Raw genomic sequence first — 16,693 nt, 5'->3', positions numbered from 1 at the left:
CTCTCCTGAACTCAACTGTATCCTTCACATTGTTGCTGTCTTTGCCTTCAGCAAGAGGTAACGGCTGTTGACAAGGCAAGTGGAGATGTGTGGAGTTTCTTCTTTTAGAAAGTTGTAGAAGACATAAGATGGACTGAGGAGGGAGAAGGTACTGAATGTAAGGGCCAAGTGTGTGGGATGTGAAGATGGAGTGGTGGGTGGAGTTGGTGCTGTGCAGGTGTTAGAATGTGAGAAGAGAATGGTGTCAGTGTGTGGTGTGAACAGAGGAAAGGGAAAGTTGAGTGTGCTTGTAATGAGAAAGAGGAATGTTGTGGTTTGCCTTTGTGAGGTAGGAAAGGGAACTGTTGGGAGTCGTCAGGGTGGGAGAAGACTGTTGTGAGGTGCTGTTCAGAGAAGTGGCAAAATGAAGAGGTCTACTCACCCTTGCTGCTTTTGTGAGGTTGTGGAACGTCTTCTTACACTGAAACCAGGTCCTGGGGATGATGCTGGAGGCACTGACCCTTACAGCCACTTCTGTCCACGCATACTTCATCCAGTTTTTGGAGACACTCTTGCAGCTTGTGGGGAAGTGTTGCTCCCTGCCTCTCCTCACATCCTCGATTAAAACCTCCAGAAAGGCATCAGAGAATCATGGGGCAGCCTTACTACTCATCCAGGCTGCCAGAAAGCATTTTCTAACCATTTCCAGTACTTTAAAAGCAGTTAAAAACACAGCAAATGAAAGCCAAAACTTCAGCCCCACATTACGTCAAGAGCCCCATCCAGAAATTGTACAGAGCAGGGGTGCAGGCTGTCGATTCTGCAGGCAATCGCATTCAGCTGCCTACATAGATTTTCTGCTGGTTTCACAACCTGCCCACCCAGAGTTCAAATTGGGGCTTGTGATTATCCTAATCTGCAAATCTCAATTGTGCATCACCCAACACATTTACCCATTGGGGAACTCAAGAATGTGTCATTTCTAATATTCAGATTATAATTATAACTTTGACAGTTCATAAGGGTGAACACTAGGATAAACCTACAATTTAACCTAACATCTCTGACATCCAGATTAGCCAACAACAAATAGGAGTACAGCTAAGGGATGTATAACATGTTGCTTCTCTATGAATTTATATATCTTCATGTCAATATTCGACTCAACTGCTGGTCTCATCACATTTAGTCGACTAGAAAGACCATAGTTCAAAAAAAATGTTGTTACCTGTTAGATCCATGGAAATGGGCTCAGGTGCAGCATCACAGACCAAGGTCAATCTTATCACTTGAACAGTGGGTGTACTTGGATCTGCAAAAGGTAAATACTCATCAAACAGCTTTAGGTCAGAGGCCTTTACAACCAGCACATAAAGCACAATGCAATATTTTCAGGTTACTGCATTCTTCAGTGCAATAGATCAGCAACAGCATCATCATATCAACACAAAGCATAGTGAGCATTTGAAATAGAACTCTGATGAAAGGTTACTGACCTGAAACGCTAACTCTGTTTCTCTCTCCACAGATGCTACCAGAGCTGCTGAGTATTTCTAGCACTTTCTGTTTTCATTTCAGATTTCCAGCATCCACAGTTTTTGCTTTTATGCATGGTGAACATTTATTGCACTTTTGACAAAACAGTTTCTATGGACAGAAAATTATGGGGGTGGTGGGGGGGCGGTGCAGGGGTGAAACTGGTCTTTGGCAAAAGCACAAAATGGGCAATAGCAAATCGGCAGCTGATTTTACAGCGCACTCTGAATAAAAATCAGCTGTTGTGTAAAACGGGCTGCCAATTCGGCGCAACTTTTCGCATTTCACCTTAAATATAACTCGAGCTCAGACAAAACATCTTCGCTGATGCTATTTCATCTTTCATTTCAAATGTAATATCACGATTCTATTCTATTTCCCCCGTTTTTTTCCTACTTTCCCAACTTTTGGTCTTACAAACATTATTGGAGTTACAACTCGTGCACCATTGTGCACTCTCTGATGGGCAAGAACTACTGTGGTCGTGAAGCTTATGAAGGAGCTATGCCAGGATTTTGTCACGGGTTCTCTCAGACACATTACAACGGCAGAAAATCAGTTTACACACCTATCCTGAGATTCTATTGATTTTCCATCAAAGCTATGCCAGCTAATTGGGAGAGCCCACAAGGGAATTCCTACCAAAACGCCTTTCCACACTGGCAATGGCTGTTATTAAGCATTGTGCTTTATTCATATTACCAAACCACCTAACTAAATAGCCTTCTCTGTGGGAATTAATTCAGTGGAAAAGAAAATCGAGCAGAGTGTAGGTCAGGCTGCCAATTTGATATTGCTTGTGTTACTGCCCAAGATGAGTTTCACCCCCCAATATGTCCACATCCTATTCTGAAGCTACCTTCTATCCAGGCTCCTCTTTATTCAGGAACAAATATGTTTCCAGGTACGGTAAGCAGACTAATGCCTCTGGAATGTTTAGATTTATTCCTGTCCTCGTTTTTGCATAATGGAATTAACATTATTTGGAGTTAATGATAAGTAATGAACCCGAATTAGTCAAAATCTGACAGTAAAGCAGCATTCTGCAAACAGTGATCACAATATGATTTGAATTAGTATTAGAGGGAGGAATCACATGCCAATATTTTAAATTTAGGTAAGGCAAACTTCAGAGATGAGAAATAAATGGAACACAGTAAACTGGACTGAACTGTTAATGAGTAAGCCTGCAGAGGAACAGTGGAAAGTATTCAACACAGTTTTTGGTACAATACAAAACCAGTACATACACCTAAAAAGCAAAAGCTGCAGTTGTGTAGGTAAGCGACCATGTCAACAAAAAGGCCAACAGATAGAATTAGAATTAGAATTAGAACATTACAGCGCAGTACATAGCTTTCAAGCGAAAAGAAATGGGGTTTATTTTGGAAAGGGATTAAAACGGAAGCTAAGTTGGTGATGTGCTAATAAGACATGCCATTCAAAAGTCTGGTTTCATCCCAAAATTTTGTGTCTAATTGATGATATCATGATTTAAACATGCCTGGAGACACTCAAACAGGCACCTGCTGGGTTAGCACTCGAGCACTGATTAGAAGCAATTTTCATGGAGCGGTCTATGTTTTCCAGGAAAGAATTTATGGGAAAAATACTGATAAGAGTGTTGGTGAAGTCTTACTAAAGTGCCCATGAAGTTTCCCCTCCTGACGCATCTCAGAATTCCTCTTCAAACAGAGCAGCAAGTGAACAGTGAAAGCTGAGCATGGCTTTAAGTAAGGCTACAAATCCTAAGCGATGACTTGTTTACTCCTGTACAGCTGCTCACTGTTAGTAAAGGTCATTCATCAGAACAAAATGGTGTGCAGCATCTTTAATAAGTGCTAGCAGGCAATTTAATTGTCAATCAGAGCCTTAACAATGCTCAGGTTAGCCATTTCTAGCACATACTTCAACTATTTTACCAAATTGACATCTGGCACTAAAGGTGGGCTAAACCCGCATTGCAACTCAAGAACCCACCTTGACCATCTTGGAGGCTCTATAGTATTCATGGAAAATTGCCTCCGAGGTTCATACAAAAAACAAGGAAAAGTGGAAATTCAGCATATTGGGAGAGCCATAAAAGCAATAAAGGAATACAAAGAAAGTAACAAGAAGAAATATGGAAAAAAGCAAAGGATACACTCAAAGGTTAATACAAATATATTGAGGGAGCAAGAGTGGTTTAGGAGAATGTGGGTTTATTAAAGATAGATGCAGGTGAGACTAGAATAGATGATACGAATATGGAAGACTTGCTACATAAGAGCTTTGTATTTGTTTTCACAGTGGAGGAAGAGGACAGAATATTAGCAGTATAATGGAACCTAAAAATAAATCAAGGGGAAGAACTGAGTAGATTTAATATAAGTAAAAAAGTGATAATGGAGAAAATAATGAGACTTAAGATAGACAAATCTCCAGCATTTAATCAATAACAGTTCTCATCTTAGATGCCTCCCCAGATATAGTACTCACCTATGTTGACTCAAATCAGAGGGAGTAAAGCTAAGATTATGTGGCACAAAATTGTCCTTCTTATCAATTCCTAGACTAGTATGCTTTGCTTTCCCAAGGCAGAACCATCCATTATTACAGGATCATCATGTAGGGCAAGAGCATCCCAGCATTATCAACTGCATCCTAAAACCGTGATCATATGTCTCATAGAGTCATAGAGTCATAGAGAGATACAGCACTGAAACAGGCCCTTCGGCCCACCGACCTCAACCTTCACTTCAAACACGAAGGGCTGGATTTTGTGGAGGAGACGAGGCTCCCACTGCTGGGCCAAAAAGGCAGGGGGAGCCCCACCTAACCCTTTTCAGGCCCCCCACAATCCCCCCTCTCCTCCCCCCCCACCGCCATGATCTTCCATTGTTTTCAAGGCTAAGTGTCTCATGCTGGGATCCCTGTCCTTTTAACAACAGGCATCTCACCTCCAAGAGCTGTTGGCCAATCACAGGGCCTGCAGCTCAGCAGTATTGGCAGTGCCACCGGGAGCAGCGGCCATGGCCAGTACTACAGAGGCCTTGGACCCTGGCCCAGCACTGGAACCCCTGACCTCAGAATAGTGAGGCGGGATCGTCAGGGCCAGTCCAGAAGGCCCCAGTGAAGGGGGGGGGGGGTGCGGTGGTGGTGGGAGGGTGGGCATGAAGTACAGGGGGAGGGGAGGCCATGGAGTTGTAGGTTTTGCCACAGATTGCCCACAGAGGAGGGACCTCCTCCAAGCCTGCAGGGAAGGCACCTTGTATTACTGGGGGACCTCCCTTCCACTGGTTAGATTCCAGCAGTGGCGGGAAGAGGCCCTTAAATGGCCCTTAATAGGCTACTTAAAGACCTCGATTGGCCTCTGGGTACGCAGGCCATCATCGGACTAACCCTTCCACCATCTTGGCAAAATCTCTTGGTGACAGGACAGTGACGGGCCCTCTGCCACCCACCCCGCCCCGTCACGATTCTATGGGCCCTCCTGCCTCTGACCCCACCTCATGGGGGGCCCATAAAATCCCAGCCTTAATAAGTGCAAGGAATTCATGGATTTCTTAGTCTCTAGAATCAAAATCTTACATGCAGATCCCTCCATGGCTTCTTCACCTCCTCAGTTTTTAACATTTCCCAGTCCCCTACCCACTTTAACCTTGCACCTGTAGTTCACCCCAACACCCCCACACCCTCCACCTCACTAGGGTACCAGCTAGCATTGGGACGATGGCGGCGGAGAGTTTAATCTTAATAAATGTAGCCTTTCCAGCATTGCCCTAATTTCAAAAATAAAATCACCAAATTCCTGTTTGGCTACATAGCAACAATTCAAATGCAATCCTGCATGTCAAGCACTTCAAGACATTTTTAAGAGGTCCTAAATAAAAGCAAGTTGTTTGTGGAAGGAAACAATTGTAAGATTATTTTATCTACAGCTGTAGCTAGCTGGGCTGCTTTAATCTAAAACAACCACAATTACACCGGGAAAGTTACTGGTGAAGGAGAAATGGTTTAAGGTGTCTTGAAATTCTAAAATATTTGTACTCATTTTGCTGAAATAATGAAATCTACAGAGATTCAGCCAAAACAATCTCCTTGGAAGCAGACATTCTCCAACTAAGAGTGAATGGTGAATTTCATCGTTCAGACTACAAGCAGCAGTATATTCAACACATTTGTCAGGATTCAAGTGTAAACTGAAACAAGTAATAACTTATAGAGCTGTAAGTCCGAAGCAAATGCTATTATATTCTGCACCAATTTCAAAATCTTATTTACAAAATTGTGGTGAGAATCCAGACTTTCATCACCATTTGACGCCTTCCAAAAATTGTCAAGAAAGTGACAATTTGAGTCAGTTCCAATTCAAGTGTCCAAAATTTGTATCCCTGAGCTAGAATTTTAAAACTCTGTTTCTTAGGAGAACATTACTGTTCTTACTCATGTTGCTTGGTGTAGAGTCTGCGACTGTAACTTTCTAGACAATTTCACTGTTGTTATGGAGCATGAATGAACAGTTACCGTTCTGAATTTGTGATTCCTTTCAATCCACGTACAATCAATTTTCAGTTCCCAACTGTGTAATAAGGATTAGACATGTAGAACATTTAATTATAAATCAGAACTGCTGAGTTCTCTCTCCTCCTTCGCCTACCCTCACACAATTGGAGAACCAGTAGTTATGGAACAGATGTACTGTCGCCGGTAATTTCCTCTGGGGTTATCCTGATTGTATGGCATAATCTCAGCAGAAGATCAGTGGAGAACCCATTCCTGTATCTGTTCCAAGGTTTCTGCCAATCTTCTGCTGAAGCCACAGATGCTATTTGGGAGAAGACCCAAGGAAATTCCCAGTTGACCAATTGCCTCTTCCTCTTCCTACTATACCTGCCCACTCTCCAAACTCAAATGCAAGGTATCTAGAGGTTACTGGCAATAGTGAAATCACACCTTATATATGATAAATTTGGAGAAGCCCTCAATTCTTATTTAAAGAATTAGTTTTATTGGCTGACTGTGTGTAATAATTTAATTTGAATTTTAATGACTTGATACTTACTCCCAGCATGAGTCACTGAATTCAGAAGTGGAACGGTTAAGGAGAGGAAAAAATATAGGAAAAGCATCAATATTGTTTTAATCCCTCCAGTTACAAAATTTAGAGGATGAGGGCTTGAATATTCTCCCATTGGCAGGATAGCAGCAGAGCAGGACTTTTATTCGCCTGTGTGACTTTACCAAGAATCCACTCAAGTTTCTTCAGGAAGGCTTATTTAATTATACAGTGGCAGGATAACTGCTGCTCATTTGTTTATCACTGCTGAGTGCAATGAAATTCAACTCAGTTTGATTAAGGGGACATATGTTCAATTTAATGGAGCTGTAGAAAACTGCAATGACTCTGAAAGGATCTGCATCAGGGTGGTGGGGGTATGGCGAGAACATCCACAAGAAGGTCCGCAGATTCTCTCATACACAGCAGTCATGATCAAGAGACCCAACTGAGAGTGCCTACCTGATGCTTGGGTAAAGGATATCTTGAAGGGGCTGGAGAGGAATTTGGAACAGGAGGATGATAAATTAGTTATTGTGTCAATTTTGGAACTAGTGACAAAGGAAAGAATAGGAAGGAGATCCTAGAGGCTTGGTGCTAAATTGAAAAGCAGAACCTCACGGGTATTAATTTCAAGTTTATTACACAATCAATGTGCTAAGTGGCATAGGGATAGAGTAATCAGGCATGTGAATGTGTGACTCAGTTAGTAGCATTCTTGCAGGTTCAGGGTTCAAGTCTCCCTCCTAGACTTAGCCATAGCAATCAAGATTGACACTCCAGTGCAGTTATAAAACATAATTATAAAATAAATTGTAATAATAAAGTGAGAGGAGCAATTAATAAAAACAATGCTTGCACAGAAACCAAAATAAAATGAGGAAACTGGATGCAATGATACCTAGAGAGGAACAGATGTAGTAGTGAAACTGAAACATGGCTGTAGAAAGAACAGGATTAGAAATTAAATATTTCAGGATATAACAAATTAAAAAGGATAGGGACGGAAGAAGGGTAGTGGAGTAGCTGTACTATATAAATATGAGACAGTGGTAGTAGAAAAATGAACATAACTAACATTGTAGAAATGGATTCCATCTGGGTTGAGATAAAGAATAAGAAGGGATTGATCTTGATAATAGGGGTGTATTACAGACCATGTAACAGTGGAAGAGAATATGAAAGGAGAAATATCTAAACATATATGAAATAAGTAAAAGACATAGCATAATTGTTTCAATTGCCACCAAACAACTGGGCAAGATCAGGCAGTGAAAGGGAATGGAGTTTTTACAGCATATACAGGACTCTTTTCTTACCTACTTTGTAAAGAAGCCCAACAAAAGAAAAATCACTGCTGGATCAATCATGGCAAATGAACCAGAGCCGCTAAGAGGAGTGTGAGGAAGCATCTAGGCAATAGTGATCAAAACATAATGTGATTTAAAATAACGATTAAGAGACACATATATAAGTCAAAGACCAAAGTGATAGATTGCAAACAAACTTATTTTGAGGAGATGAGGCTGTGACTAGGGAACGTAAAATATTGACCAGGAGCAGTGGGAAGTATTTCAAAAGGTGATCCATAGAATTCAAAAGAAACATCTTCTGCTAAAAAAAAAACAAGAACAAACTAGCTAGTAAGAATAGAATCATATAAATACAAAATAATAATATCTAGATACACATAATGAGACACGATGGTTCGTAAGGAGAAAACTGAACCTAAAGAAAAATGCACTAAGTACATAGCGAAAAAGATGATAAAAAAGGAATAAGACGAGGTTAGGAAAGAAGTCAACAACACAATTAGGAAGGCAAAGAAGAAGTGCAAAATGAAATTATCAAAGAATATAAAAAGAAATAGTACACTATTCTATAGACGCATAAATAACAAAAGAAAAATTAAGGTAAGAATAGGGCCATTGAGGAATGCACAAGGGAAACTTACAGGTAATGACAGTGAAATTACAGAAATAGCGAATAGTTACTTTGCCTCCATTTTTACCAAGGAGACTAATAAGGTGGACTTGACATTAGAAAAAGAGATCAAAAAGGATATCAAAATATTTAAGAAAGATAGGAGGAAGATAATTGTTAAACTTGGAAAACTTGAGAGGATAAATCCTCCGATCCAGGTGGATTGCATACACATATTTCAAAGAAGTGCTCCGGTTTCCTCCCACAGCCAAAAGACTTGCAGGTTGGTAGGTAAATTGGCTGTTATAAATTGCCCCTAGTATAGGTAGGTGGTAGGGAAATATAGGGACAGTTGGGATGTAGTAGGAGTGTAGGATTAGTATAAATGGGTGGTTGATGGTCGGCACAGACTCGGTGGGCCGAAGGGCCTGTTTCAGTGCTGTATCTCTAAACTAAACTAAACTAAAGAAGCTATGGAACAGACAGCAGAGGCTATATAAGGGAATAGTTATGCCAATGTATTTTGTTGAATGATAATTTTCTTTAATCCACTGACTAGAGATCTGAATTTATATTTTTTAAAAGACATTTTTAAAAAGACAAGCTGCCAGCAAAGTCATCCTTTCAGCTTAAGTTGGCTACCTGGTTTGCTACACTGTATCCTACATTGCAAAGGACTGTGAGGAGAGAGACAAAATGTCTACTCAGTCCCCAACAAGAACTAAGACCCAGGAAGTTTAAAGGAACTATCTATTTTCTCAGCAAGCAGAGAAATACTGCTAACTGCTATGTTTGAATGACTGAGTGACTGTCATGTGACAAGCCCCTCCCTATCTGTGGTTATAAGCTGGTGTTTCCTCTGCAACAGAGAAGAAGCAACTGGACTCTGACATGAGCAGACCGTAAGTGTGGGTCCCCCTCTCTCTCTCTCTCTCCATTCCAGCTTGAAAGCTTTCAAATCCTGCCTTTTGACTAACCACCTCTGCATACTCCGGCTACAATCAAAAATTCTGCTGAAGGAAATCATCCGCATCGCTGTCTCCACCGAGCCAGTCATCTACATCTTCAAACTAAAAGCCTCAGGACCACTGAATTTAGCTAGAAGCCAGCCAAATCACCAAACGCCATAGACTATACACCCCATTTTTCTATCGACTCTCACTCAACCAATCTACCTATCCCCACTCTGTAATCTATTTGTGTGTGTGTAAATCTCCAGAGTGTGTGTGTGTGAGTGAAAGTTGGCACGTTGTTTATTATTTTATTAGTTCGGTTCAGGTACAATAAAGTTAACCTCTTTGTTAATTCAAGAAAACCTGTCCAATTGGTTCTTATTATGATCATAGCAAGTATGTAATCAAACACCTATTGAATTGGCCAATACATCCACATTAAGAAAGAATTAAACCTGTTGTGGTCTAACAAGGGGAGGAAAAAGAGTAAAGCCCTTCAACCCTTCCTCACTTGACCTTAACAGAGTCTAATAAGGTGAACATGACATTAGAAAATTGATTAAAAAGGATATCAAGATATTTAAGATGGATAGGCAGAAAATAATTGTTAAACTTGAAAAACTTGAGAGGATAAATCCTCTGGTTCAAGTGGATTGTATCCACAAATTTCAAAGAAGCTACGGAAGAGACAGCAAAGGCTTTCACTGTGGGTGTACCTACCTCACATGGACAGCAGCGGTTCAAGAAGGCAGCTCACAACCACCTTCTCAAGGGCAATTAGGGATGGGCAATAAATGCTGGCCTAGCCAGTGACGCCCTCATCCCACGAATAATTAAAAAAAATTAAGGGACTAGTATTCCAACAGGTGGATGGAACAAATCCAAAGAAGTGCAAACCAATCAGTTTAACAGCTGTGGTAGTAAAGATAGGAATCTTTACCCAAACATCTAGAAACTGAAAATATAAAAGGAAAAGGTCATATTTGATCAACCTTATTAAATTCTTTTAAAAAGTATCAGAAAGATTAGACAAGGGTAATACAGTAGATGCAATATACATGGACTTTCAAAAAGCCTTCAATAAGGTACTACACAGTAAACTCATGACTAAGGTCAGAGCATGTGAAGTCAGGGGACAGTTGGTAGAATGGATAGCAATCTGCTACAAAATAGAAAACAGAGAGTAGTGGTTTAAAGTAATTACTCAGATTGGCAGAGGATGACAGTAGTGTTCCATAGAGACCACTGTTACTCACCATTTACATAAATTATTGAACTTGTGAATTGGAAGTACAATTTCAAAATTTGTGGATGACATTAAATTGGGAGGTATAGTTAATACTGAGGAAGACTGCAACAAAATACAACACAATATCAATAATCTTGCAGAATAAGATGTGAGTGGCAAATGAATTTCAATATAGACAAGCATGAGGTAGTGAATTTTGTAGGAGAAATAAAGAGGTCATCAACTCCAAGGAAAATAAGAGACTAATGGGACAGAGACATAAAAGGATTCATAAATCAATAAAAGTGGCAACACAGGTTAACAGAGCCATAAAAAGTATAGACAAAGCACTGGGGTTCATTTCAAGAGGAATAGAATTGAAAAGCTGTGAAGTTATGTTAAACTTGTACAGAACTTTGGTTCGACTTCATTTAGGGTACTATGGATAGTTCTGGTCTCCATACTATAAAAAGGATAAAGAAGAACTGTTGGGAAAAGTGTAAAAATGATTTACCAGGATGATACCAGAACTGAGAAGGTCCAACTATCAAGAAAAGCTGAACAGGCTGGGGTTCTATTCACTAGAAAAGAGTAGACTGAGAGACGACTTGATATTTATGAGGAGGTTGGATAGGACAGATATAGAGAAGATGGTTTCACATGTGGGGGAGTCCAAATTTAGGGGCCATAAAAATAATCTGGTTACTAATAAATCCAATAAGAGAAACTTTATTCAAGAGAGTGATGAGAATGTGTAACTCACTATCATGTGGAGTGGTCGAGGCAGGTAACATAAAGGCATTTAAGGGGAACCTAGATAAGTATATGAGAGAAAGAAATAGAAGGATATGGTGATAAGGTGAGATGGAGTAAGATGGGAGGAGGCTTGTGTAGAGCATAAACAGCCAAATAGACCTGTTGGGCCTAATGGCCTGTTTCTGTGCTGTAAAATTCCATATAATTCTATGAGGTTACTGGCAGACATAATGGCCAGAATGGGCAGATTTCTGGCAGCAGTGAACAAGAGACCACATAAGAGGTGGTGCAAAAATTATGGGAAGAGGTAAATTATGGGTAAGGCAGTCAGTGCAAACCTCACAGCCCAAGAACCCTTACACAGTGCAAGAAGAGGTTTATCAACCTGATAATGCTGGCAAATGAAGAATATTCCTTACGAACATTCTGTAATATGTATATATGGAGGTTCCTCCCTCTGATCTGACATTGTCTCTTAGTCTCACTGGGTGAAAGAAACCTGTCCTATTCAGAAGGGATCACTACCATCAACACTGCATTTTTTTTTTAACTCTATACCATTGTCTGAACGCATGTTGTCTGTCATGACAGGATATTGCTACTCTGGAAGGAGGGATGTTTAAAGGGGCCAGCACCTACAAGCATTATGATTGTGGAATGGATGATGACAACTGGGTGAAAAGAAATATGATTGGCAACCAGATTCCTCCAACCCTGCATTCTCTGGGCTGCATTTTGTGGAGCTGGCAGGGTCCCGACACTGGGTCAAAAAGGTGAGTGGAACCCCGCCTTTGGAGAACCCCATCTCAATTTAACAGTGCTCAGGCAATTAACTGCCTGGCGCCGTGGTCCAGGACAGGGACCAACCTCCCAGAGCTACCGCCCAATCAGAAGGCTGGCAGCTCAGTAGTATTAGCAGTACCACTGGATCCGGTGGCCACTGCCGGTACTACAAGAGGCCCGGGACCAGGCCCAACCCTGGAGCCCCGAACCCCAGGCAAGTGTGGCAGAGTTACTGGGGCCAGTCTGGCAGGCTCTGGCAGTGGTGGGGGACTGGGTGATTGTTGAGGGAGGGCGGGGGTCTTAGTGGAAGGGTGGCCTTTGCCGCTGGGGTCCCCCGCCCCATGGGTCACAGATTGCTCTTGGAGGAGGCCATCCCCCAAGCCTGTAGGAAAGCCGCCTTGTTTTATTAGGTGACCTCCCCATGGGGTGGAGCCCCCCCCCCCCCCCCCGCCAACCCTAGACACTAGTGTAATACCAGCAGCAGCAGGATGAGGCCCTTAAGTGGCTATTAATTGGCCTCTTAAGGGGCTCAAATGGCCTCTGGGCAGGAAGGCCATCTTCAGCCTTTCCCGTCCCCGACTTAATTGCAGGATAACATGAAGGTGACGGGCCCTCCGCCCCCCCCATCTTCCGTCGCTATTATATGGGCCCCCCCCCACCTCCCATCCCATCTCCCAGGGGCCCATAAAATTCAGCCCTCTCTGTGCAAAGGAAGAGTGTCAAAGATGTACAATTCCAATCTTGAATTTTTGAGTGTGCATGAGGTGGAACCAGACACATAGTAGAAGCATATAGGAGATGGGGAAAAAGAAAGGAAAGTAGCCAAGCTTAGATTGACAAAGGCAGGGCAAGAGAGAGCATAAAATCATGGTAGAATGTCAAATTGCAGCATTGGCCATACTTTCAACCACTATTTCTCAAAGGAATTGCATTAGTATTTTCTTTTGGGCCTCCTTATCTCGAGAAACAATGGATACGCGCCTGGAGCTGGTCAGTGGTGTGTGGAGCACTGCCTGAAGTGGCTATAAAGGCCAATTCTAGAGTGACAGGCTGTTCCACAGGTGCTGCAGAGAAATTTGTTTGTCGGGGCTGTTGCACAGTTGGCTCTCCCCTTGCGCCTCTGTCTTTTTGCCTGCCAACTACTAAGTCTCTTCGACTCGCCACATTTTAGCCCTGTCTTTATGGCTGCCCGCCAGCTCTGGCGAACGCTGGCAACTGACTCCCACGACTTGTGATCAATGTCACAGGATTTCATGTCGCGTTTGCAGACGTCTTTAAAGTGGAGACGTGGACGGCCGGTGGGTCTGATACCAGTGGCGAGCTTGCTGTACAATGTGTCTTTGGGGATCCTGCCATCTTCCATGCGGCTCACATGGCCAAGCCATCTCAAGTGCCGCTGACTCAGTAGTGTGTACAAGCTGGGGATGTTGGCCGTCTCGAGGACTTCTGTGTTGGAGATACGGTCCTGCCACCTGATGCCAAGTATGCTCCGGAGGCAGCGAAGATGGAATGAATTGAGACGTCGCTCTTGGCTGACATACGTTGTCCAGGCCTCGCTGCCATAGAGCAAGGTACTGAGGACACAGGCCTGATACACTCGGATATATACAGCTAATCAAGCTTTTGTGTTTTTGAAATCCTTGGGATATCTTGGAGGAAAAAAAATCGGCCACCAAGGGACAGTCCAGGTCATCAAGATCCATAACTTTCATCCATCCTCACCAACTTTATTATGGCATTTTATCTACCCTACCACCAGCTCAGATATACCCACTTGGGAGCAAGTAGTTATCAAGTGCGTTTTCACTGGGTGAGGCACCAAACTCTAGTGAGCAGAAACGGCAGGAAATAGGGTGGAGATAAAATTGCTGTCCTTCCATGGTGGATGAAACAGTGGTTGCCCTTGGCTGAGAAGCCTAGGAACCCAGATCTTAGTGACCCAGACTTTAAAAGAGCAATGAGTTGGGAACAAGAAACTTATGCAGGCAATGGAGACATTTTCCACGTATGTGGTTGAGATGATGGAGAAGTGAGAGGAATCCACTGCAGGCATTTGAAAAGCATTGCAGGAAGTTGCTCATCAATGCATCCTGGATATAGTGACAGTCCAGGTTCCTACGGCAATATGACACATAGAAACGGTTCAAAGGCCACTGGTGGCTTCTGGATTGGCAGCTACCGTTGCTTCAACAGATGCTTTGAGAGTCAACCTGAGCAAAGACTTTCACAGGACTTCTAAGATTTGACTAGGAGTATTTGGGGCATAATACATTATAGTGGCAGTTGCTGCTGCCTAACGTGACAAGGTTACCCAAGGCTGTCTGCTAGTGGCCAAAAAATCTCAAAGCAGAGGACTCTTTCACTGCTACAGACAATGGCATTCTCCTAATGGAAGTGAGCTGCAAATCTTCAGCCAGCATCTGTCAAAACTTCACAATAGTATTTGGGAAAAGTACAGCCTTCTGAGGTGCTGACAGGCAGAGAAATATAAATAAAACCTCCTAGACCTATAAATCTTGTGAAATGTGTATCAACATGTTGGAAAGAAATGCTAAATGTTTTCTGTGGTATCTTACTCCGAACCTCCAAGTGATACTTTTTTGTATCCTCATCCTCTTCAGAGCATAGGGATAGAGGGATTCCCACTGAAAAATCCATTTCCTCAATTCGGAAATTTATCTTTTGCAAGTACTCACAAAACCTGTCAGGAGAAGTCTTCAGGTACTTGCCAAACCAAGAACCAATCAGCCAACCAAAATCACCGTGTATGCAAAGTTTCCAGATACTTCAGTCAGGAAATCTAAAATGGCCTCCTCCATTGAAGTATCCATTGCAGGGATAGGACTATACACCTTATATTGCGACTTAAATGGTGATGGTTGTCTGGGAAGTTGGGTTGGGGAAAGTGACAGATGACTATTTGCCATTATCCATCTTTGCCCATGTTTACATGTGGTGCGGCAGGCAGCAGTACTGGCCGGTAATCTTGGTGAGAAATTTTGAGCAACACTTACATTTGAAGTGGGCTTGCAATACTGCAAAAGCAAAAACACATTGCATACTTGTGAATCAACGGAAACTGAATTAATGAGTTAATTTGGCTCTGTTTTTTAAAGGGACTATATTGTCAGAATACATAATTTTCACTGCAGAATGTTGAAAATGGGTATGATTAGAATCTTAATATAGATTTGTTCAGAAGATCAGAAATCAGTGTCAGATCATTAAATCTCAAATTACATTTTCATATCCTGACAGTCTACAGCACTATGTTTTAAATAGGAGTGAATGATTCCTCTAAATTCAGCACAGTAACTGGGGATACTGCAATGCTCACAGCAAGTTGACAAAACTATTCTCCTAGGTCTGGTATCCTACCAGCTGTGGTATGGCTGAATTGCTCAGTTTCATATTGTGATCGCCAAACTGAATAGTCATTATTTCATTCTTGGCAACAGCAAGAGATGGCAACATAAACTTCTTTTGGGCCTCCTTATCTCGAGAGAGATAAGGAGGCCCAAAAAGAAGTTTATGTTGCCATCTCTTGCTGTTGCCAAGAATGAAATAATGACTATTCAGTTTTTATTTCATTCTTGGCAACAGCAAGAGATGGCAACATAAACTTATACGTTCATTATTAGATATTTCTCAATAGGCCCCTCATATTGTGATAGCCTCTTACATATATGAACTGATTAATATGAACATGGAGGATCAACTAGCAGAATCACTGTACCTGTTAGAGTGTCTGAATCAGTTGTTCTCTCTCTCTCTGAACTATGCCTGCTTTGTTGTGAAATTTGTGTATTCAAAAGGTGGTGAGATGCCATGTCTGTCCAAAACCTCTCAGTCAGAGGAAATCCTTTTTTTGGATATGAGATCTCAGTATCCGGAGACAAGAGATGTGTTTTACCACCAAACATTCCACCAGCATCTCAGATACTTATGATTACCAGTAATGGTTAAAATGATCACCAGTAATTGTTAAAGTATTTGCCCTGATCACAGACATCCTGGATGCATGCATATCAAACCATTTACAGAATGGGCCCCATTATGAGTTCTGGTAACAGCCAGAGCCAGGTGGGTGGGGGTCCTTGTCCTATTGTGTAAGTGTCAGCCCGGGTAAGGGACTCTTAGCATCAGGGGTAATATCATACCTGACCATTCTCGGAGCCGATCAGGCGGGGTGGGGGGGTGGGGGGGAACCAATCATTGCTCGCCACAAGGTCTGAGCATGAGGAAAGGTGTGCTTGGAAGAGGATGAAAGGGCCTTATCCCTTTGTTTCATTGCTGTATAGCCGGACTGTTGGCCAACGCATCAAGCAACAATTCTCCCCAGTCCCCGGGTGTCTGACCAGTACGCAGAGCAGGAATCGGATAAGGGAAAAGCTTGTGGAATCAGACCAGGCAACTGGGTGAGAAAACCATTTTAGTCTCCATGGTTTAATCAATAGATACAGAGTTGGGTGAAATAGTGAGATCAGTTTTTTGTGA

At 42.2% G+C, this 16,693-nt stretch overlaps 1 protein-coding gene across 1 annotated transcript in view; it reads right to left on the bottom strand.

Moving 5' to 3' along the window:
* arhgdig (Rho GDP dissociation inhibitor (GDI) gamma) overlaps window positions 1–16,693 on the bottom strand; it is a 59,842-nt gene that overhangs the window by 18,229 nt on the left and 24,920 nt on the right. Inside the window, exon 3 of the mRNA XM_068056850.1 lies at window positions 1,208–1,291. Within this exon, the coding sequence (XP_067912951.1) occupies window positions 1,208–1,291 (84 nt within the window). The remainder of the gene's footprint in view (window positions 1–1,207; window positions 1,292–16,693) is intronic.

This window comes from Heterodontus francisci, chromosome 24, assembly GCF_036365525.1.
Source record: "Heterodontus francisci isolate sHetFra1 chromosome 24, sHetFra1.hap1, whole genome shotgun sequence".
Classification (NCBI taxonomy): domain Eukaryota; kingdom Metazoa; phylum Chordata; class Chondrichthyes; order Heterodontiformes; family Heterodontidae; genus Heterodontus; species Heterodontus francisci.
Note: the sequence above shows the minus strand (reverse complement) of the source record. Positions and strands in the feature narration are given on the sequence as shown.